The sequence below is a fragment of the Sinocyclocheilus grahami genome, unplaced genomic scaffold, assembly GCF_001515645.1.
Source record: "Sinocyclocheilus grahami isolate Dianchi unplaced genomic scaffold, SAMN03320097.WGS_v1.1 scaffold459.1, whole genome shotgun sequence".
NCBI classification, from domain to species: Eukaryota; Metazoa; Chordata; class Actinopteri; order Cypriniformes; family Cyprinidae; genus Sinocyclocheilus; species Sinocyclocheilus grahami.
The window spans coordinates 1,151,223-1,171,587 of NW_015505638.1; the positions used below are offsets into that span (position 1 = coordinate 1,151,223).

At 36.5% G+C, this 20,365-nt stretch overlaps 2 protein-coding genes across 2 annotated transcripts in view; both read left to right on the plus strand.

The window, feature by feature from the left end:
* LOC107552801 (diacylglycerol O-acyltransferase 1-like) overlaps positions 1-4,811 on the plus strand; it is an 81,090-nt gene extending 76,279 nt beyond the window's left edge. The window contains exons 18-19 of the mRNA XM_016234795.1: positions 4,046-4,108; positions 4,253-4,811. Coding sequence (XP_016090281.1) covers positions 4,046-4,108; positions 4,253-4,417 — 228 coding nt within the window. The 3' untranslated portion in view covers positions 4,418-4,811. The remainder of the gene's footprint in view (positions 1-4,045; positions 4,109-4,252) is intronic.
* Positions 4,812-9,836: 5,025 nt separating this feature from the next.
* LOC107552861 (solute carrier family 45 member 4-like) lies at positions 9,837-18,758 on the plus strand. The gene is made up of 8 exons (XM_016234883.1): positions 9,837-10,092; positions 11,301-11,903; positions 13,293-13,481; positions 13,806-13,985; positions 14,609-15,711; positions 16,036-16,135; positions 16,472-16,683; positions 17,298-18,758. Exons 2-8 carry the CDS (start codon positions 11,633-11,635, stop codon positions 17,667-17,669), a joined length of 2,427 nt encoding a protein of 808 aa, XP_016090369.1. The 5' UTR covers positions 9,837-10,092; positions 11,301-11,632; the 3' UTR covers positions 17,670-18,758.
* Positions 18,759-20,365: the final 1,607 nt, after the last annotated feature.

A 20,365-nucleotide genomic window follows, 5' to 3' on the forward strand; every position in this document is an offset into this window, starting at 1 on the left:
TATTGTGATGCCTTGTCCCGGCCGGAGCGACGAGACAAAAACATTAAAAACCCATTATAAACTAGGCATTTGTTGCATCCAGTGGGGACATAATTACGGATTATAATGACTTGTACTGTATTTTTACGAGTTGCGTTGCATCGCATTTTGTCTGCATTTGTGATCGGAGAAATGACAAACAACAAGTGCTACTCTACACTGCCCAAAACACGCGTTTGAATCATCGGTGGCAAATTCTTTAAATATAAAAAACATACTTGCAGTCTGTGAGTCAGAACAGCCGGCATTGTAGTCTAATCTCCCAGGAAACAATCCTCTATAAAATGTGCAGCACACATATGAATGAATATTTGGGTTGAACTGTTCTGGAACAATGTTGTAAATACAACTTAACCACTGATTTTTAGTCGTGTCCTCTTTTGGAAGGCCAAACAAAGTAGTTTTGCTTTCACAACAAAACACGGCGTCACACACGGTGGGCTAGAGTGAGCGGCGGCCGGTGGCTAGAGTGAGGAACGGCCGGCAGGATGAGTGAGCAAAGGCCATCATGCTGAGTGAGCAAAGGCCGGTGGGCTTGAGAATGGCGCGGCCGGTGGATTCGATGAAGGAGCGGGCTTGCGGCAACCACAACCATGTGATGGAAGGGGGGCAACACTTTTTCACACCACTGTAAATGTACTAAAAAATAAAAACCCTTTGGTCTCTTTGGGCGTTGCAGCAAGCAGCTGTTCTCTGAAGCAGCTGTGTATTCTAGAATAATTTGTAAAATTCTAGATGTACTCCACTCCCGAGGCAGCCTCATTTCCCTGACTCAGAAGCAGGTGCCCGGTGTTTGGCTGGTAGCCACCGCTCTTCAGAGAAGATGAAGGTCAGAACGGAGGGATGAGGAAGAGGAAGAACAGGCTCCTATCAGGCTGCTGTTCTCTGTGATAAGCTGTGAGCTGAGCTGGAGGAAGGGAGAGAGAGGGAGGAAGATGTGTCCAGTCCGCAGGTGCAGGCAGATAGTATTCTTAACAGTCTTATTAAAAAACATTGACCTTCACAGGACGCCTCAGAACCAGACCCAGGATCACAGTAAAGACTCAGATGGAGAGTGAAGTTTCGTCTCACAAATATCTAAAACCAGAGGTGTAAAGATACGCTGAAATTTTAAAAAGGGCTTATTTATTTAGACCTGATGTGCTGATCTAGTGAGCGATAACAGGTAGGAAGGTCAGTGTTTCAAGATTCCTGCAGTGAACTAGAGGTTAAGCATCTAATTAAAGGACACAAGTGATCAACCCTTCAGTACTTAAGCAACATTTCGATGTTGTGATTTTGTATTTCCTGGTGTGAATTGAGAGTCGCTATAACAAGACAGAGTTTTGTGCTCCACTCTTCAGGATTTAAAACGGTAGTGCTACAACAAATATGTATATTGTATATGAATTGAGCTAAATAATATATTGACAAAAAATTTATTGCACTGTCCACTCTTTTAATTTTAAAAGAATTCGTCTCACAAATATCTAAAACCAGAGGTGTAAAGATACGCTGAAAATTTAAAAAGGGCTTATTTATTTAGAGCTGATGTGCTGATCTAGTGAGCGATAACAGGTAGGAAGATCAGTGTTTCAAGATTCCTGCAGTGAACTAGAGGTTAAGCATCTAATTAAAGGACACAAGTGATCAACCCTTCAGTACTTAAGCAACATTTCAATGTTGTGATTTTGTATTTCCTGGTGTGAATTGAGAGTCGCTATAACAAGGCAGAGTTTTGTGCTCCACTCTTCAGGATTTAAAACGGCAGTGCTACAACAAATCTGTATATTGTATATGAATTGAGCTAAATAATATATTGACAAAAAATTTATTGCACTGTCCACTCTTTTCATTTTAAAAGAAGGAGTCACCAGTTCATGTAACCCAAGTTTCATGCACTGCTCTTTGGGATTTAAAACAGCAGCATCACAACAAATATATGTGACCCTGGACCACAAAAGTCTTAAGTCGCTTGGGTATATTTCAACAATAGCCAAAAATACATTGTATGGGTCAAAATTACCGATTTTTCTTTTATGCCAAAAATCATTAGGATATTAAGTAAAGATCATGTTCCATGAAGATATTAAGTAGATTTCTTACCGTAAATATAACAAAACTTAATTTGATTAGTAATATGCATTGCTAAGAGCTTCACTTGGACAACTTTAAAGGCAATTTTCTCAGTATTTTCATTTTTTTGCCCCCTCAGATTCCAGATTTCCAAATAGTTGTATCTTGGCCAAATATTGTCCTATCATAACAAACCATACACCAATGGAAAGCTTATTTAGTCAGCTTTCAGATTATGTATAAATCTTTTGACTGGTTTTGTGGTCCAGGGTCAAATATATTATGAGTTTTGAGCTAAGTATTGGTGGTAAGAAATTAACTTTCTATTGCATTGTCCTTTTATTTTAAATGAATGAGTGAATTCAAATGAATCACTCGGTTGGCTGAGCTGGAGGAAGGGAGAGAGAGGGAGGAAGATGTGTCCAGTCCGCAGGTGCAGGCAGATAGTATTCTTAACAGTCTTATTAAAAAACATTGACCTTCACAGGACGCCTCAGAACCAGACCCAGGATCACAGTAAAGACTCAGATGGAGAGTGAAGTTTCGTCTCACAAATATCTAAAACCAGAGGTGTAAAGATACGCTGAAAATTTAAAAAGGGCTTATTTATTTAGACCTGATGTGCTGATCTAGTGAGCGATAACAGGTAGGAAGATCAGTGTTTCAAGATTCCTGCAGTGAACTAGAGGTTAAGCATCTAATTAAAGGACACAAGTGATCAACCCTTCAGTACTTAAGCAACATTTCAATGTTGTGATTTTGTATTTCCTGGTGTGAATTGAGAGTCGCTATAACAAGACAGAGTTTTGTGCTCCACTCTTCAGGATTTAAAACGGTAGTGCTACAACAAATATGTATATTGTATATGAATTGAGCTAAATAATATATTGACAAAAAATTTATTGCACTGTCCACTCTTTTAATTTTAAAAGAATGAGTCACCAGTTCATGTAACCCAAGTTTCATGCACTGCTCTTTGGGATTTAAAACAGCAGCATCACAACAAATATATGTGACCCTGGACCACAAAAGTCTTAAGTCGCTTGGGTATATTTCAACAATAGCCAAAAATACATTGTATGGGTCAAAATTACCGATTTTTCTTTTATGCCAAAAATCATTAGGATATTAAGTAAAGATCATGTTCCATGAAGATATTAAGTAGATTTCTTACCGTAAATATAACAAAACTTAATTTGATTAGTAATATGCATTGCTAAGAGCTTCACTTGGACAACTTTAAAGGCAATTTTCTCAGTATTTTCATTTTTTTGCCCCCTCAGATTCCAGATTTCCAAATAGTTGTATCTTGGCCAAATATTGTCCTATCATAACAAACCATACACCAATGGAAAGCTTATTTATTCAGCTTTCAGATTATGTATAAATCTCTTTTGACTGGTTTTGTGGTCCAGGGTCAAATATATTATGAGTTTTGAGCTAAGTATTGGCGGTAAGAAATTTACTTTCTATTGCATTGTCCTTTCATTTTAAATGAATGAGTGAATTCAAATGAATCACTCGGTTGGTGTGGTTCTTTTTAAATTAATAGTAAAAATGTTACTTGTTCATCTTCATGTCATTTTAAACATGTATGCAGTTATGTTTTCTGTCAAACACAAAAAGAGGCATTTTAAAGAATTCTTAGGGAATGCTTGGTATATAGTGACGGGTCTGTTCAGCCCTAAAAGGACCTGTAGTTCAGTCTTTAAATATTTCAACTTTTGTGTTCGACGGAAACAAATGCAGCTTTGCAGTGGCAGTGAGGGCGAGTAAATAATGATAAAAGTCAATGAGTCATTTGTTGAATCAGACTCAGTTGAACACAAGACTCATTCTGAATTATGAACTGAATCAGTCAGATGACTCACTTCTTAAGTGAATTAGCTTTGATAATTGCAGGTTTAAAATGCACAAATGTTAAAATGTAATAAAATGTTTCTATCTGCAGTACCTGGTCAGTGTCCCTCTCAGGATGTTCAGACTGTGGGCATTTATGGGCATGATGGCACAGGTATGAATTTTTGATACGAAGAAAATCAAAAAAAACAAATTGCATTAATTTTCTTACAAAAAATATTTTTATGTAAATTATCTAATTATCTTTTTTCTGTCAGTACTTTTTTACAGTTGACTTTAAAATAAATATTTCTTTCAGCTCCCACTGGCATGGTTTGTGGCCAGGTTTCTTCGTGGTAATTATGGAAATGCTGCTGTGTGGCTCTCGCTCATTATTGGTCAACCTATTGCAGTTCTGATGTATGTTCATGACTACTATGTCACCCACTGCCAGGATGACCCGACAATCAGTGAAGCTCTGTAATCACACAAAGTTGTGGACTCGGCTAAGCAGCTAAACTTAGAAATATTGCGGTAAGGCTTCTACATATTGCAGAGGTACCGGTGGGGGTGATTACAATTGAAGAGTCCCGACTCCCGGCAATCAGATTTCCATAAAGTCTTCAAATAAACTCATAGCTCTAGGCTATGTTTAAACCTTTATGAACAATGACAACAGCCAGTCTGTGGAAATCTCATCTAGAACTGCCAGTAGAGAGCACAAGTCTTTAAGCTTCTGAATGTGATTCCACAGGTGTCGATTGCTCATTTTAACTACACTAAATTAAACTGTCCTGATTTTTTGAGAGTGTGTTTTATGCATTACTAGCAGGACCACCAGTTCAGAAGACTTTCTCACACTCAGGTCTGTGTTCTGTTCATTTTATATATATATATATATATCTGCCTTTAGTTCAAATATTGTGAAAACTCCTTAAACTGGACATGCTGTTGTTGGTTTTTTGTTTTTAAACTAAATGCCAGCCCATAGATCGATAGAATATGCGAGGAGAGTATGTACAGACAGAAATGTGCAATTTTTTTTATGAATATATTTTTAAACCAATATGTGGGCGGACACTTTAACCGTGTATGTTGTTGTTGTTGTTTTTTTGCAAAGGCATACTAGAGAAAATGTTTGTCAAATCCGTCTATGGCCACATCCATATGTTTTAATTGATATTTGTTGCAATAATTTAGAATTGCATTTTTATGTATCTAAACTGTTGTACACTAGTGTTCAGATGCCATCTGCGCTCCGTTATGGGCATTATGGGACCTATTCATCAAAAGTGCGCCGCCCTGTGGCGAATGTTGAGAATAAACAACCCTGCAAACTATGCAACTGTGGCAGTTATTTGTTTTTGTGGAGGCATTTATCGAGCGTAATTGTATTCAACTAGAGGGAACCGGATGCATTGTAATCACGCAGTGTGTTATTTTTCACAGATTAGGTCCGTCCAGGGCAATTTGTCCTCTCTCGTTGAGGGTGCCAGATCCTCGCAATCAGTGCAAGTGTGTGATAAATGGCTTTAGAGAGAAGTCTTATAATAGCCACGGGTCATATTGTATGAACATCCTATCAGGATGGCACAGGCGCATTTCAAGAGCTCGTGCTATCTAATAGGCTGATAGTGCTTCGCCGTGCTGCGATCTGTTTAGTATACATTGCCATACATAGAAAAGATTGGAACAGCCAAAGAATGATTACTGCGCAGAAAATCAATGCTGTAGATGTCACTGACTACGTTTACATGGACATCAGTAATCTAATTATTTACCTTATTCTAAATAAGACAATATTATGATTAAGCTGTTTACATGAGTTGATTTTAGAATATTCTTTTCATGTTCCCGTTTTACATTTTATAGTAGCCACGTAGTTCGATTAATGGCACACGTCATTACGTCACCACGCGACGCCATCCGACGTCCTCTCTGGAATTTCACGTATAAACATATCCACCTTTTTTTGTCGTAAAAATAGGGGCGGCCATTCTATGGGTCTGGCTTCCGGTCTCATCTGCCTCCACTCCGTCCAGCTATTTTTAGCTGAACAAAACAGTTCGTTTTGCTGCTTGATATTGAAAGTTGGTGTGTCTTATATTATTTTAATGTATCATCTTAATTATGAACACACTGGTTTGTAGTGCAAACAGTTTACTGCACGTCGTTATTCTCCTCGTTATTTACCTATAGCGGCTAAAGAACCGGAAGTCTCACCCATAGGCTTGCTTTCGCGTTGAAGAAAAAGGTGGATAGTTCGTCTTCGTTATGATGCCATATACAGTGTTGGGTGCTTCATTTTTAATTTACTGAAAGCTTCAAGTGCAGTTAATTATTTGTCATGCTATACATGCAAACAGACGACGGCGTTGAAGCCATTCTTTTGTTTGCCGTCAAACGTGTGTATCCTGTCGCAAAATTCGGCGAAAAGTCCTACACGACGGTAATAATGTGATTTAAGGTCTTTACTGCACCTTCAGTAATGCTACTAAAATAGGAATACTCCACATTAGGGATGTAACGATTACCGTTTTCAAACTAAACTTGCTTACACTAACCGTATAAATCATATTTCTATCACTGACGAAAAATGTTTTCTTACATTAAAATTGAAAAATGTAATTAGCCTATTCTATTTATGTTTGTATGTGAACTCGAAATCAACCCCAACTTTGCTTTAAAATGCATCACAAGATCTCCTAAACGAAGATCACATGATCACTAACGGAAATCACATTGTGTGTATATATATGTATATATACACACAAGTGATTTATTATTATTATTATTATTATTAGGGCTTCATGTTAATGTTAATTTAATGTTTTTGCTAAAAAAAAATAAGTGCATATAGCTGCTAACTGTATTTGTTGTTTGTTGATTTTCAAATATAAAACTTATTGAAACGTTTTCAGTGTGTATCAGTTCTTTTTGAACGTTTTCATCTAATTTTAACAAAATCGTGATAATATTGATAATCGTGATAACTTTGGTCACTATAATCGTGATATGAAATTTTCATACCGTTACGTCCCTACTCCACGTCTTAATTCGATTAGTGTTTACTTCGATTATGACTTTAGCCGGATTAAGGTAATCAAAAATCTCTGTTTACATGGTAGATTCTTAATCAGAGTATTGTCTTAATCGTATTAAAATCGGAGTATTGTTGTCCATGTAAACGTACTGACTGTTTATTTAATTAAACAACTAATAACAAGTTTAAAACGTTCCCATTTTGGACTAAACTATATAACTATTACTCACTAACCTATATAATAGCCTAAGCTGAGCAGGTATACCGTTCAAAAGTTTTTTTTTTTTTCTTTTTTTAGATAAATTAATGCTTTTATTCAGCAAGGATGGATTCGATCGAAAAAAAAAGTGACAGTAAAGACATTTATAATGTTACAAAAATATTCCTATTTCAAACTAATTGTTATTTTGAAATTCTATTCATCAAATAATCCTGAAAAATCAGTTTTCACAAAAATATTAAGCAGTAGGCTGCAACTGTTTTCAACACTGATAATATTAATAAACATTAATAAAAAATGATTTCTGAAGAATCATCATGAATGCTGCAGAAAATTCGGATTTGTCATCACAGGAATACATTTTAATATATATTGAAATATATTTATAGTAATACATTTAATAAACTACTTTGGTGAGCATAAGAAACGTCTTTCAAAAGAAAAAAAACTTATTTTTTGAGAGTGTGTTTTATGCATTAGGCCTACTATCACGACCACCAGTTCATAAGACTTTCTCACTCAGGTCCGTGTTCTGTCACTTTTCTCTTTTTTTTTTAGCATTTTAACATCTGCCTTTAGTTCAAATATTGTGAAAACTCTTTAAATGTTGTTGGGTTAAATGCCAGTCCATAAATAGATAAATGTGCAATTTTTTTTTAATGAATATTTTTTTTAAGACGTAAAAAACGACGTAGTGATTGCTTGGTGGACTGTTCAGGTTTATTTTCCTCAGTGTTTATTCATGTCTTTGGTAAGATGACTTGAGGCGCGTGCGCAAATGGGGCACTGACTGCACTGTCACTTCTGCTGTACGTAGCCTACCTGCACCAGAAAAGAAACAGTATGACATCGGTGTATGTTAGCCAACAGGGAGGAGATGACATTTTTCCGCTCTGTTCAGCTATATGTTTTACTGTATATTTCAGCACGCAGCAGATAATTGGCCTGTATTCAAGCCGCTCATTCCCAGTGTAATTCTGTCAGGCTTAGACATATCTGTCCTCAGATCAAGCACTATAGTTTTAAACCAACCAGAATCTTTTATCCTTATATAGCTATGTAACCAGACACTAGGTCCTGTGGTACTTATCCTTTAATAAGAGTGTTTATCTATTTTTGGACCCATCCGAATATGTTTAAAGGGGCTAGTCATGAAAACAAATTTCTCTTGAAACACCCACGATGTCTTCAGTGTCTTCCATTTCAGTGGAGAGACCCTATTATCCAGTTCAGTGTAAACATTTAATTATTATTATTTATTTATTTATTATTATTATTTTCAGTGGAAAAAAGGTCCAGTGTGTACCGGTTTAAATTACGACCAAAATGTTGTAATACTAGGTAAATTGTCACTATGGAACCTGCCATTGAACAGCCAATGATAGAGTTTTCAGCAAAATGTAAACATTAAAATAATTATCAAATTTATTAAACAAGCTGAATAAAACAATATAAAGGGTAATAACCACAAATATCAAAGCATTGTTTCGGCCAACAAATTCTGCAATAATATAAATATATAACATTTAAATCATGCAACAACATTTTGAAATAAGTGTTTGTATAATTTTTTTTATACAATACAAAAAAGTTTTGTATTTGTATTTTTGTATTTGTATGGGAAGTCGTGGCCTAATGGTTAGAGAGTCGGACTCATAACCCAAAGGTTGTGGGTTCGAGTCTCGTACCGACAGGGATTGTAAGTGGGGGGAGTGAATGTACAGTGCTCTCTCCCACCTATGAACAATTACACTGAAAAATGCTCCATCACGCCACAATGACATCTTTCTACATCAGAAGATTTTTCAGAGATTGCATTCTAGGTTCAGCCATTGAATGAAATCAAAGGTGTCCTTCATTACTGGAGGATACTATAATTTCATTGCATTAATCTAAGTCCAAAGAGCAGGCATATCTTGGGGAGGATTTTCCAGATAATCCGATACAATTGTACCTTCCAAAATGATTGCAGTAGACATGGCATTAAATGCAGTGAGTTAGGTATGGCTCTAGAGTCCTCAGCTCAGGGATCACGCTCAATAGGCCGACTGACAACTCTTCTTCATCATAGTCCTAGAAACAAGAATACAATATGACAAAAATAAGTAATTACATTTTAAGAGTACTTATTCAGGTTAAACATTTGCAAACAAATTAATATCTGTGTATTATGTTTAGATATAAAGGCCTTTTCAAACTGAGCACAGCAGTGGATCCCAGATAATAAAAAAAAAAAGACATTCAATCTGTTGTACAAAAAGACAAGACAAACTGAACAGTATGCCAGCTATACAATAATCTATTCTGAAACAGCTGTTTTGACATTTGAAAAGTGTAAAAAAAAAATTAAAAAAAAATACAGCATTTTGGTTCAATACTGACATATATATTCTCTTTTGTGTGATTTCAAACAAATACCATAACAAATGTAAAACTAAATATCAAAAGTAAAATGTTTCTCTGAGCATACAATAATTTTGAATAGATTAGTTTGATCATATCAGCTGCTCATCCACAATTAGCCTTTTAGTAAAACTCTTATGTAAATGGGTTTAGTACTCGCGCGTGTGCTGTTTGATTTATAGTGCTACAGCAGCGCGATTGTGTAATTCTGACTCATTTAAAACGACCTTTGGAACTTCACACACTGTTGGTGCCTATATGACTGTAGAAGGTATAAATACACCTAAACGTGCTTTTTCTTTTTGCATATCGGCTTATAGTCTTTAACGGCGTTTTCACACTTAGAGCTTGTGCTTGGCAGACATTCACAGACATTCGCAAACAATCGCGTTCGCGTGAGGACGTAACCATAGCAACAGGACGCCGCTGCGGCTGCACGAAAGTTTTCTGGAATGAGTATGGGTCTATGGGATGGTAAATCGACAAAAAGATGGTACGTATTGCCCCTGTTGATCACTTAGTGACTTCATTGTAAATGTACATTTAATAAATCTATCAAATACATTCTGTTAAAAAGTATTTAAGGTACTAGACCTGCGGTTTGGGGCATCAACAGAGAATTTCGGTTGCGCGAGATCAACATTTCGATTGTTGAATTGCCAAAACTAATTACTAAATATGTGTGTTTTCTTTAAAAAAAAAATTTTTTTTATATATATATATATATATAATTCGTATATAAAATGTACATGAACTTGTTATATTTGTAATAGCAGGTGGTGTTTTTTGTATATCATTGATTGTCAGTGTTAATAAAGAATAACAATTTGGTCCCTCTGTAAATTCTCTTTGCCACCTTGAAGAATTCTCAGTTACTTAAAGTGTAGATAGACGGTAGGGAAGTAAGAAAACACCCAGTCAAATGTATCCTCAATACTTCAATTTATTCATAGAAATACAGATATTATATAGGCATATGTCGAGGGGAGTTTCATCCTCTTAACCAATGAGGATATGAATAACATACACGTAGGATCTTTGGCCAAGAACATGTGTTTATATAAAATGGTCACATGTACAGAAAAACATGGACATATTAGGAATAGACTTTTGCGAAGAATGCTGAACTGTCTTCAGAGTTTCATCACGAACCTCATTCCTAGCTATCATGTCCTTATTTGGGACATTTGAACCAAGAGAAGCTAATGTATACATTTAAGCATGCATACCTCGCATATAAGTAAGACATATTTAAAACATAATATCAAGAGAGAGAGATGGATACAGAAGGGGGGATTCAGAGAGAATGCGTTGTATATATAGAAGACTGAGAGAGAGAGAGAAATAAAGGAGGGGTGAGACATATCTGGAACATCCTCTTAACAAGACAGAGAGTGTTTTCTAACAGTCAGTTAAGGCTTTAAAATGTTTTCTTATGAATCTACATTCTACTGTCTTTTCAGAGCCTTTTCCCTATTTTAGTCACTTTATTATTTCATATTCCTTTCTCCAGGTATTACAGATATGCCAAATAAGTCAGAGTTCTGCTAAAACTGTGTTTACTGTCACAATGCCAGGATTTTTCCCCATCTTGTTTTTCACTGACATTTTTCCACTGCCTTGATCTCTCTGGATATCACTTGTTAATGCCAAGATTTCTCTCTCTGTCTCTCATCCACTCTCTATCTCTCTCTCATCTAGATTAATAAGTAATTCCATGGAAGCTCACAGAGGAACATCCACCTGTTCTGCTCTCCATGCCCTGCCACATTTCCCTTTTTCCTTTCATGAAAACATGACTCATGAGTTACACCAACAAAGCTCTATATGGACTAGGATTCATTACAACGATTGGTAGATCTCTCACTGAAACATGACCTCTCTTTTGACTACGAGTATTTTATAAGATGATACCTGATGTGGATTATGAAAGATCAGCTTGGAAGTCTTAAGGAGAATAGAGTCTGGACTTGTGAGGGGTAAGTACCACAGGAACCATTTCTGGATCAAGGCCGCAGACACCAGCTTCGTATATGCAGGCCAGCATGGCACCCAAGAATGCTGTCACGGAGTCTGTTCCAGTGCTGGAAATGGCAGTCGTAAAAGAAAAGGATTCAAATTGTGGACTAAATGCAGACAAGGATAAAGAGAGGGAAGTGGAGATGTCAGAGGACTCGGCCAGTGAGGATTCAATAAACCACATCCCAAAACGGTTATGGGTCATGCACAGTGCTGTCATGTTCGGGAGAGAGTTCTGCTATGCCATGGAAACAGCGCTGGTCACTCCTGTGCTGTTGCAGTTAGGTCAGTAATCAACAAACCTTTTGATGACTTAAATCAACTAATTTCTTGCCCCTCAACATGTTATTCCAAACGTTTGTCTTTTGCTCTTTTGTGGAACATGAAATATGTTATGAAAAAATATTTTTTGTCAGAAAAAAAAAGGTAAGCGGGTGGGTTCTAATGTTGTTTTGGACCCTACTGACTTTCATTCATAGAGGGTTAATGGGTAATTTATTGTTGTTAATTTATCCTAGGCTTAAGGCCTCTATTCATAATCATTGAGCAGGGACATTCCTTCGGATTTGGTAAAGATTCCCTATTGTGCAAATGCTAACCCTGTGTCATAGTAATAAGACAGAGGGATGTTTGTTTCCACAGTAGCATGCAAAAATGAATGAGGTAGCGTTTGCATGGAACGCAGAGAATGTGTGAGTGTGCATATTTCTCTTTCTCGCAGTTTTCCATCCAGGAAATGGCAGGGTTAATATGACAAAAGGTTTGAATTGCTCTGAAGGCCCTCTGATCTTCTACCAAAAGCAGTTTTAGTCGATTAAACGGCTGAACATGTACTGAATACCATCCACTAAACTCTGAAAGGCCATTTCCTTCAGCTTAAGTGTTTTTGTATTTAGCTTAAGTGTTTTTGTCTCTTTTATGTGCGTGTTTAGGCAAAATATATGTGTCCCTTAAAATCTTAAATAGCCTACTTTATGAAAATAGGTCAAATTTAAATTGAGTGTAGTTTAATAGACGATCAATCAGAGTCTGTTTTGTAGTTGGATAGGTGTTCATCTTTAAAGCTGAAGCGAATTTGATGCAATGTCTGTTGTCTGCACTTTCTGTTCTCACATTCTCAGTCGTCATGCTGCTACACACATGACCTGTAGTTCTTTCAGACATTTGGACCTCTTGAAAAAGGAGAAGTTTGACATTTAAGTTTCACTTGAGTAATCAAGTGTTTGGGTTTTAGTATGTCATCAGTCCTGGCACGATGAGTTCTGCGTGCCAGACTTATGGAAAATTCCCTTAGATGTTAAATCTATTTGCTATGAATCAACACTATTGAATAATCCCAAATATTCTTTTCAGTTTTCTCATGCCCTTTTTATTAACTCATAAGTCATCGCATTTGATAATAATTTTATTGTCAGAGGCTGTTTACTTCATTACTATGACACAATTTTAGATATAGTGTGTGAAAGGTTTATAGTGTTGTAAATGACAGGTTAATGAACTGCAGACATGCTGAAACCTGCCTGGTTATCCGTTTCAGCTGATGTGGGTTGCTTAATTCGCCATATTGGTATTTTTTGCAATACTTAGTGGTATATTTAGTGGTTATTAAAAAATATAGTTTTGATCTGCCTGAACCTTGGAGTTGAATTGATCCCAGTCTGTTTCTTCTTGCAGGTCTCCCGGAGCAGTATTACAGCTTAACCTGGTTCCTCAGCCCTATTTTGGGTTTAATTTTCACCCCTCTATGTGGCTCAGCAAGTGACCGTTGCACTTTGAAATGGGGTCGGAGGAGACCCTTCATTTTGGCACTGTGTGTAGGCGTGTTAATAGGAGTGGCCTTATTTCTCAATGGATCTCTTATCGGTAATTAATATTAATTTATATATTTATATAATATTTAAAATGCACAGAGTTGCATGTCACTGTTGTTTAAAGAGGAGGCCCTTGACTATATTATGTTTTATTATGTTTTTGTTTTATAAATGATTTGTGTTAGTGCCAGTAGCCTCGTGGGCAGAGCCCCAACATATAGTTCGAGTCCCAATCCCATTCCCCCCTCCCTCTCTCTCTCTCCCACTTTGCTTCCTGTATACATATTGTCCTGTCATAATAAAGGCAAAAATAAATCTTTGATAAATAAATTAATGGTTTGTCCTTACAGTATTTTTTAACCTGTCTGTCAAACAGGTCTGTCTCTAGGTGATGTTCCCAGTAATCAACCGGTTGGGATTGTGCTGACCGTTGTTGGTGTGGTAGTTCTAGATTTCTGTGCTGATGCTTTAGATGGACCAATCAGAGCCTATCTCCTGGATGTGGCTGATACCGAGGAACAGGACATGGCTCTGAATATCCATGCTTTCTCAGCAGGTGTATATTCTGGAACTAGGAGTGATAAATTGATCTGAACTGGAAGAGACACTCTGTTGTTTAGCGTCATACTTGAAACCTTCTCAACTCTTTAAAAACTTTTTTTTATAAGATAATTATTCGTTAGTAAAGAGATAATCAGAATAAAAATATTCTATTAACATGGAAAAAGACAAGTGATTATACACTATCATTATAAAAGTGACTGTAAAGACATTTATAATATAAAAATATCAAGTAAATTCTGTTATTTTGAACTTTCTGTTCATCAAAGAAACTTGAAAAAAATTAAGCAGCACAGCTGTTTTCAACATTGATAATAATAAGAAATGTTTCCTGAGGACCAAATCAGCACATCAGATTGATTTCTGAAGGATCATGTGACACTGAAGACTAGAGTAATGTTGCTGAATATTCATCTTTGCCATCACAGAAATATATTTAAAAATATAATAAAATAGAAAACAGTTTTTTACATTGTAATTTGTAATAACATATCGGATTTTACTATATTTTTGATCAAGTACAGCAAAAAAGCTTTAACTTTTGAACAGTAGTGTACTTAACATTATACTGGATGGTGATTATATATTTTTTAATTTGATATAATTCCTGTTTTTCAGGGCTAGGAGGCGCTTTAGGTTACATGCTAGGAGGGCTGGACTGGACCAATACTTTCCTAGGTCGAGCTTTTAAGGCCCAAGAGCAGGTCCTATTTTTTTTTGCTGCCATCATCTTTATAATTTCTACAACGCTTCATCTTTTCAGCATTAATGAGCATCTATATAGTCCGAACCAGCAAGGGGTACTAAAGGATGAGGATGAAGAAAGGCCACCTCCTGTCCAGCTCTATGGCAGCTTTCCATCTACTCATCTCATACCTCAACTAGAACTGATCCCGGAAGAGAAGCTATTTTCAGCCCATGAGGATGATCGCTCTGAGCGGGATGTTTCAATAGACTTTCTAAATGACTTCGTGCGGAGTAAAAGTGACTCCGTTTTAGCCATGCCAGATTCTACAGTAGAGCTTAACCCAGACTTGGACTTGGATCGTGATGGGCAGTTTCTGTGCAACATCAAACCTATTTTATTCCAAGACTTTCAGGGTCTACAAGATGATGGAACAACGTTGGATTCCCACAACACTAGCCATCCAGGTCAGTGCACTGACCATCACTTACAGAATTGTGATAGCAATGGGGAAAATATCTGTGGAGCTGCCAAAACTGGAAATGGAAGCTTTGCTGTTTCTGGAAATCCAATAAATGGAGCAGTGAATGCAACCAATCAACCAGGCAAAGTCGGTTTACGCCCATCTGTCACCTCAATGCGTCGCCGCCACCCTTCCTTCTACCGCCAGCCCTCCTTCACTTTCTCTTATCATGGACGTGTGGGCTTTCAATGGCAAAGGCGCTACGGCAACATGGCTGGGCCGATCAAATCTTCGCGAAGCCTGAATGACATCGACAAAATCGATAGACGGCATGAATGGCGGAAGTTGCAGCCAAGTCGTATTTCTGCATCCCGCAGAGATGAAGAGGATGAAGAGAGTGAGGATGGGGATAGTGGTACGACGGTCAAACTGCTCTGGCTGTCCATGTTGAAGATGCCACCCCAGCTCTGGCGTCTGTGTGTATGTCACTTGCTCTCCTGGTTCTCCATGATTGCACAAGCTGTGTTCTACACAGACTTCATGGGCCAGGTCATCTTTGAAGGAGACCCGACTGTAAGTTCCTTATTCTATTATGTAATTAAAATATAAAATAAAAACTATAGATTTAATTATAAACTAATTAGAATTAAATCAACAATTTTTTGTAAAACTAAAAAATCACTGTGATAATCAGTATCAGCATTTTTTGGTATTTGGTATATTCTAATCAAAATACCACATAATTACCCTACCAAATTTTTATACCAACAAGGTATTAGTTTTAGTCTACAATGCATGCCATTTACATTTCTGTATATGGAGAGTCAGTGTGATTCAGGCTTTACTGTATGCAATACTGAATATACTTGATATCCTATTTATATTTTTCAAAACCAGGCTGCTGCTAACTCCACTGCCCTGCAGAACTACAGTAAAGGTGTGCAGATGGGCTGCTGGGGGCTTGTGATCTATGCGGCTACAGCTGCGCTCTGCTCAGGTGTGTGTTACGTTCATGTGTTGTATTTGGTTAGAGCGTGGCTAATGATGAGGATTACATATTTGTTTTTCCAGTAGTGTGATCAGGTTTCAGTTCTGTAGTTGGACACTCACATGACCAAGTTATGGAATAAGCTGATTTTTTCAGGGTGTGATAGTCCTACATTTTTGTCGTTTCCTTCAGAATGTCATTTTCTTATTTTTATATTTACCTCTAATTTAAGATTAAGTTGTTTAACTCAATGCTGATTATAACAACCAGTTTGTGTACAATTTCTATATCAGTGCACATTTAGAAAATTATTCAAATCAAATAATCAGAAACGTTTTTTTACAGATGTGCTCCAAAGGATCTTAAACAACTACGACCTAAGCATAAAAATCATCTACATGTTGGGGACTCTAGGCTATACTGTGGGCACAGCCATCATGTCCATCTTTCCAAATATATATGTTGCTATGGTGATGATAAGCACCATGGGAATCATTTCAATGAGCATGTCATACTGCCCTTATGCTCTTCTGGGACAGTACCATGAAATCAAAGAGGTATGTATCATTTCATTAACTCGTGTAACCAAATATATGATGTTACCAATAATACAAACTAAAGTTTGTCAAAAGTTTGGTATTTGGATTTGCCTTTGTTTGATCAAAACAGTAATATTGTGAAATAATGCTATTTAAAATAACTTTACTATTTTAAAATGTAATTTATTCCTGTGATTGCTGAATAGTTGAGTCTTTAGTGTCACATGATCCAACAGAAAACCTTCTAATATGTTGATTTGGTGCTCAAATATTATTTTCCATTTTGAAAACAGTTGTGCTGCTTAATATTTTTGTGCAAGCTGTGATACATTTTTTTCAGGTTTCTTTGATAAGTATAGTGTTCAAAAGAACAGATTTTATTTTGAAATAGGTTTTTTTTTGTAACATTATAAATCTTTACTGTCACTTTTAATCAATTTAAGCATCCTTCCTAAATTAAAGTATTAATCCTGACACTTTGAAGGGTAGTATGTATATATCTGGATAAAGATCTGGAAGCTGTTCCAGAATTCATTTTCACAACAAGTAGCACTTGATTTGTGGCAGCAGGTTTCCTCACAGTAGCAGTGCTCTCAATCAGTGTCTTTCATCTTTCTTTTACATTGTCACAGTACATTCATCACAGCCCTGGAAACTCAAGGCGAGGCTTTGGCATCGACTGCGCCATCCTGACGTGTCAGGTGTACATCTCTCAGATTTTGGTGGCGTCGGCTCTCGGTGCAGTTGTAGATGCTGTCGGTACGGTGAGAGTGATCCCCATGGTGGCAGCAGGAGGTGCCTTTCTTGGTTTCCTTGCTGCGGCTTTCCTCGTCATCTATCCTGATACACTTGTTGATGAAGATGATGACGACGATGAAGATGGGCAGGGCCTGAGTTCTGTTCAGTCAGAGGCAGCGTCCAGTAACAGTACAGAGAAACTCAGTGTTTCAAAGTCAATGCCAAGGAACAGTTCCTGCAAGCTAGAGGCTGAATCCACAGTTTGAGTGTTAGAACTTAAAATACTTGAGTTATTAAAGTACAAATCGCAGAATGCACAAGCAAGAGGGTCATTGTCTATCATTCATTCACTCCCTCATATGCTGAATGTAATTCTGTGGATATGGTACAGAGACAAACCTATTTGAGTCAAATATGTGATTTCTGAGATTATTTCTCAAGCTATTTATTATTTGTGGCCAAAATATCCGTTGTCTGCACAAAAGTATGTTTCAGTTTTGATTTAGATTTTTTTATAACCAGGTTTACATCACTACATTTGAAAACATTGTTTCACATTCTAATACTTTTTCTACACATTTTATCATTTCACTTTACAAATCAACATTTGCATTCCAGATGTAAGTTTGCATTTTTCATTTTAGACTGATTTTTTATCAATTAAAATGTGTCTGATTATCATTGTATTTCCCATCTCAGCCTCATATCATAAGAAACAATCAAGGGAAAGTTGAAAGGCTGCTGCTTCTGAGCTCAAAACGCTCACTTCTGTTTAGACTTTATCTATGCACAATGCCACATATTTTTTTCTAATAATCCTAGACTTTGAGCAAGACATTGGTTTTGAGAGTTGCCTTTAGTTAGTGAACTTGATTTTCTTAGGTACACTATTTTAAGGTATGAAGAGCATGGAAGAGCTGTGACACTGAGTAGGGAAATTGCTTTGCTGTACAGCAGTGATTGGTTTGTGAAATGAAGAAGTGTGTTTAGCTGTCATGGCAATTTTTACTTGGTTTCAGCCTCCATCGTAAGTGATGACTCTCCAATAGTGGCAGTATTTTTTCATAGTCAAATTCATAATACTGTTCCAGTACTGTTGTATAGTTATTATACACAAGTTATTTAGCTTGTTTCTTGTTCAAGAAGACAGGCCAAATATTTCCTTTACTAGTCAGTCACAGAACCCCGCTGGCTAAGTGTATGCTCATAAATGTAGATTAGATACATTGCTGGAAGTGTGACATCTGTACAGAGGTCAGTAGGCTGGCGTTGTATCCTATTTTATCAATCTGAAAGTTTTTCTTTGTGTGTGTGTGTGTGTGTGTGTGTGTGTGTGTAGGTTTCGTAAACAAGGTGAACACTTTTTATAATTTTTTTTGTATATGTGGTACTGTTGTGACTTTTTAGTGTTTGAACCAAATTGAAAGTTCATACTGGTTCCAGGTGTTTTTGTTTTGAATTTGTGTGAAGTTTCGATAAAGAGAAAGTTTTACACTTTTCCCTGTTTGAATGCTTGTTTGTTTTAAACTGTAGCACAATGTGGTTGAATCTGAAATGTATTGATTGTTGACTATCCGTATCATGCACTCTAGTGTGGTGTCGCGGCCCTCGACCACTAGGTGGCGCGAGTACTTAATAACATACCGGGTGATACATATAAATGAAGGTATTTTTGGTGCAAAACAACTGAGTGTCCGTGACCGCAGGATTTGCAGTTGTAAAGAATAGCCACACATGTGTATCAGTAAATCTGAAGTCACAGACAAAAGTTGCAAACTTGTAGATTTTTTTTTATCTTCCACAAACACAACACAACAGTTACACGTTCTTGAATCCTTCACTGCAGGTGCACAAATCCTATTCTACGAATCACAAATCAAGAAACTCGTACGCTCACATGTTTTGCTACTATTGCTGCAGTGAATATGGTGCAAAACACATTCACACACTTGCGTCAAAAATGTGAAGTCACAGACAAATTTTGTACATCCGCAAATCAGTTTGTGAATTCTTGCAATGAGATTTGCACACTTGTAGAATGTTTTCTTACATGTATATTTTTTTCTTGGATGCTTTTTCTATCATCTTCAAATTTGAATCAAAATATGGTCAGACATTCAGCTTTATCTTTATGGTGTTTTCAGGCCAATAGCATTAAAGCCTCATCCATTTTTCCCTTAGTGAATTTCATTCAAAGATATCGTAAGTCACTTTCATGTACATTTTACCTTGTTTTACTCTGTTGCTATACTAATTTTGAGTTATTATGACTCCAGAGTAACAAAGGTTCAAGTGTCTAGTTTCAAACAATACCAGATTTATAAATATAGACCATAGGGTTCAAGAGCTACAGACATTTTTATTTGGGTATGTCGTTTTTCAGAAAATGCTCAAAAATAGGGGAGCACAGTAAGTGGTTAAGGAAAAATTCAATTTGATCTTAAAAACGCTACATTATTTACATTGAACGATTTCTGCAATGTTTGACAAAAGCGTTTCCATGAGAAATCAGTTGTATTTACAGAGTGAATTCTTTACAAAATGTCATTGACACTTCATAAATAAGGTAAAAGGGCTTCACTTGATGATATTTTTTATAACTATTATTTCAGCAAATAATCAGTCAAAGGAGATGCTTAACCTTCAGAAAATGTTCGGGGCACCAAACTAGTTTTTTCCCCTTGCTAGTTAGATAATAATTTATCAAATAATATCTAATATTTGTCACAACAAAACAGGATCGCTTTTACATTTATTCATTTAGTAGACGCTTTTATACAAGGCGACAAATGAGGAGAAACACCAGAAGCAATTTATCTTAAGAAGGCAATAACATGCTAATATAAAGTTTCAACATTGTCAGAATATTATAAACTAGAAAAAGCATAGGGGAAAATATTTTAAAATTAGTATAGCCTACAGTTAAAGGGATAGTCCAAATGTAAATTCTGCCGTCATTTAG

Bases quoted from the DNA above. Each gene is read 5' to 3' on its own strand.
- LOC107552861 (XM_016234883.1), top strand. From the start codon at position 11,633: ATGCAGGCCAGCATGGCACCCAAGAATGCTGTCACGGAGTCTGTTCCA. The intron at 11,904-13,292 runs GTCAGTAATCAA...TTCTTCTTGCAG, and splicing joins TCCTGTGCTGTTGCAGTTAG to GTCTCCCGGAGCAGTATTAC. The intron at 13,986-14,608 runs GTGTATATTCTG...CCTGTTTTTCAG, and splicing joins TATCCATGCTTTCTCAGCAG to GGCTAGGAGGCGCTTTAGGT.